This window comes from Atta cephalotes (genome assembly GCF_000143395.1).
Source record: "Atta cephalotes unplaced genomic scaffold scaffold00192, whole genome shotgun sequence".
Lineage (NCBI taxonomy): Eukaryota > Metazoa > Arthropoda > Insecta > Hymenoptera > Formicidae > Atta > Atta cephalotes.
This window is the reverse complement of record NW_012130256.1, coordinates 1-3,437: the sequence shown is the minus strand read 5'-3', so window position 1 is coordinate 3,437 and position 3,437 is coordinate 1. Positions and strand designations below refer to the sequence as shown.

Sequence of the window (3,437 nt, the reverse complement as noted above, 5' to 3'; positions counted from 1 at the left end):
ATATATATATATATATAATTTTAATTTTTTTTTAAGTTTACGTATATGTATAAATATTATTATACATATTTTTATACTTTTTTCACAAATATTAATATTTTATATTTTATGGTATGCCTATTTTGTACATATTCTTATAACTAATGAAATGGAAATAATAAGAACCTCCACATATTCTATTTCATTTTCTTTGCAATATTCAAAGAATTTTTTCTTCCAATCCAAATATTCCAAAAAATTATGAGAATTGATTACAAAGTTTGAAAAATCTTGTCGCGCGGTGACAAGAAATGAACACTAATTTCTATATTAATGGAATTAATTAACAATCATATAACGTGTAATTGACGTATGTTTCTATATGTGACAGCAGTTAATTACTAAAAGTCAAAATGTTTTTAATGTCTTTGTAACAATGTTGCAACATTTGTAAAATCTTGCGTGTCATAATATGTATTACATATTACAATTTCTAATACCTACAATATTGCAGCAATATTACAGCGCAATCTGCAATATTGCAACATTTCTGCAATGTTACTGCAAGTTTCTATGCTGTATGGAATTTCTGTCTTGTGCCACTGCAGATATTTTATCTATAATCGAAACATTAAATTTTTTTTAAATGCTTAAATCTATTTTTCGTTCGAGGAAAATAAAAATAATTGACGATTCAGTCCATTGTTGTGATCTCGACTAGATATGTTGCAACTCGAAAAATTACAAGATCGCAAAAGTTATTGTATAACTCTTGTGCGATAGTTGAATGACATTGTTAGGCGTAAGCGCCGCTGCGTTAGCTATCGGCAACGAGTGGGTTCACGGAACTTTATCAATTGATGTTCGCAATATCACATGCAGAGGTGCCACGCCATTGTTGTGCGAAACAAAGTCCTGGGTCATGAGGTCACGATCGGTCAACGCCATGGAACTGTCGACAAGTTCTCGGGTTCTCGTGCCCTGGCCCAGATTGAAATGTTGCAACAGTCATGATTACTGCAACGCTAATGACGACGACGATGTGGAGGAGAACGCCAGCACATGGACACACGAAAGAAAGATTCAGATGGATCAAACATATTCTACGGTAAATCGCGAGACACTAACGGATTATTTAACGTCAACGAATCGTCATACAATGTTAACGTTACAACCTGATCGAAACTTCAAGGAGGATTCAATAGAATCAACCAATCAACTTCTCCAGAATCGCATCAAAGCGCTTCACATCGCCGCTCTTGTTCTTGCAGTTGCAGTCCTTATATCCGTCCTCGCATCTTGCTATGTGATTACAAGGTTCGTATATTTTTCTCATATCTATATTATATGTACGTATAAATTAATTCTTCATTTATACAGTTGATTTGAAAAAATATGATCTCATGAAAAGAAATCAACATTAAATTATTATATTTTCTTAAAGTTATCTATATCAAAGAAATTTGGCGATAACAGGAGGAATCAGATGGTCGTTGCGCAAATAATATACATAATATAAAACTCTTTATTAAATTAATACGCTTACATGTTTCAGCTCATTTTTTAGCCCTCTTCAGAGACATAAATCATCGTTATAAATATAATCTATACGTAATAATTACCTTGTCATAGTGAGCTCTTTTCACTAAAAGTCACTAAAAAGTCTCTATACAAGAAACATTAAACTCAGATGAATGTTAAAACGAAAAGAGAAAAAAACATTTTTTTCTTTTGTTGATAGAGTGATTATTTCGAATCCGAAATTTTACTTTGATAATTTTTATCTTATAATTAAATTTTAAGTTTTATAGTAATAATAAATTACGAGAATTCATTAAGAGAGAGAGGTGCATAAGGATCCGCTGCGGGATATAATGTGAAATCGAATGTCATGTGTAAGATTTCTTGTAAGGATTGCGAGTTATATGGGACAGACGAAGTCGATCGGACAGTTCCAGTGAAGTCCAAAATCACTAAGCACAGGAATCACATGCGGAATACATCTACTCGTTCGGTCATAATTGATCATCGTTTGCAAGAGGACTGTGAGTTCGACTGGAAGAATGTTGCAATTTTGAATGAAGAAGGAAAATATTGGTTTCGGAAGTGTTATATACAGATATTTACAGATAGACATGGAGGAGCTTCTCAAGGCCTATTTTCCGATTATTGACAAGCTATAAACGTCAACTTGTTTTGATTTCAATCAGTCAGTATCGTCCTTGCTTAGTCCTTGCTTAGTAACTAAGTCTTTCTTGACTGTTGTCAATTCCTATCGATCGTTATCTGATTCCTTTTTTAATTAAATAAGTTAACATTAGAATTTTAAAATTAAGAAATGTTAACTAATTTTAATAAGCAGTACACTTAATTTGACACTGGCATCAACAAGTAAAAAATTAATTTTTTACTAAATAATTGTGTTTATTATTTGTGGTATGGTATATTCGGTTCGTGGTGAACCTCCTTACTTTCATTGGGTTTCAAATTTATTAAAGTTCACCAAATTTCTCTAATTTCTCTAAAATTAAAAAAATTTTTTCTTCTCTTTTCTTTTTAACATTCGTTTGTGAGTGAGTTTAATTTTTGTATAGAGATTTTTTAGTGAGGAAGTTCACTATAATAAGATAGTTATTACGTATAGATTTTATTTATAATGGTGATTTTTGTCTCTGAAGGCTTGAGCTCTGAGAGCTCAATTCAAAAATGAGTCGAAACTGTAAGCGCGTTAATTTAATAAAGAGTTTTATGTTATATCTGCATACATATATATGTGTGTGTGCGCAACGACTATACCTACGCGCCTGACTGATATTTTATAAATTTCTCTGAATAGTAGGAAATCCTTGTAAATTGATTTATGTCTTATCTATATCTATACTTTAATATAAAAAAAATATTAAATAAAATGTATGTATAAGGATATTTGTTGCAATGTAAAATAAAAGTATTATTGAAATATGTGTCATTGTGCGAAGAGACGATACATTATTAACGATATAAGATCGAATTAACATTGGATATAATTATAAAACGATCGGCGAAGATAAATCTATTCGAAAGTAGCCTTGGCAGGGGGGTTACCATCCTGTGTAACAGATGATGAATATCGAGGCCATTCGGCAAGCGATACACATTTATAGTAACTTGCGCCTACACGACTCGTTTTTCTCACATGGAATGGCAAATTATTTCGCGATTTCTCGAATAGCAAATCCGCAATACACTTAATTTTATCAGTACCTATTGTTAAATTACGTTTGACTCTCTCTCTCTCTCTCTGTGTGTGTGTGTGTGTGTGTGTGTGTGTGTGTGTGTGTGTGTGTGTGTGTGTGTGTGTGTGTGTGTGTGTGTGTGTGTGTGTGTGTGTGTGTGTGTGTGTGTGTGTGTGTGTGTGTGTGTGTGTGTGTGTGTGTGTGTGTGTGTGTGTGTGTGTGTGTGTGTGTGTGTGTGTGTGT

The 3,437-nt window shown here is 32.6% G+C and overlaps 1 protein-coding gene across 1 annotated transcript; it reads left to right on the top strand.

Annotated features, from left to right (window-relative positions):
- Positions 1-766: 766 nt before the first annotated feature.
- On the top strand, positions 767-2,024 carry LOC105625169 (the record flags this gene model as incomplete). Its single annotated transcript, XM_012206510.1, has 2 exons — positions 767-1,322; positions 1,914-2,024. Coding segments are annotated over exons 1-2 (667 nt in total), but the record flags the coding sequence as incomplete, so codon positions are not given.
- Positions 2,025-3,437: the final 1,413 nt, after the last annotated feature.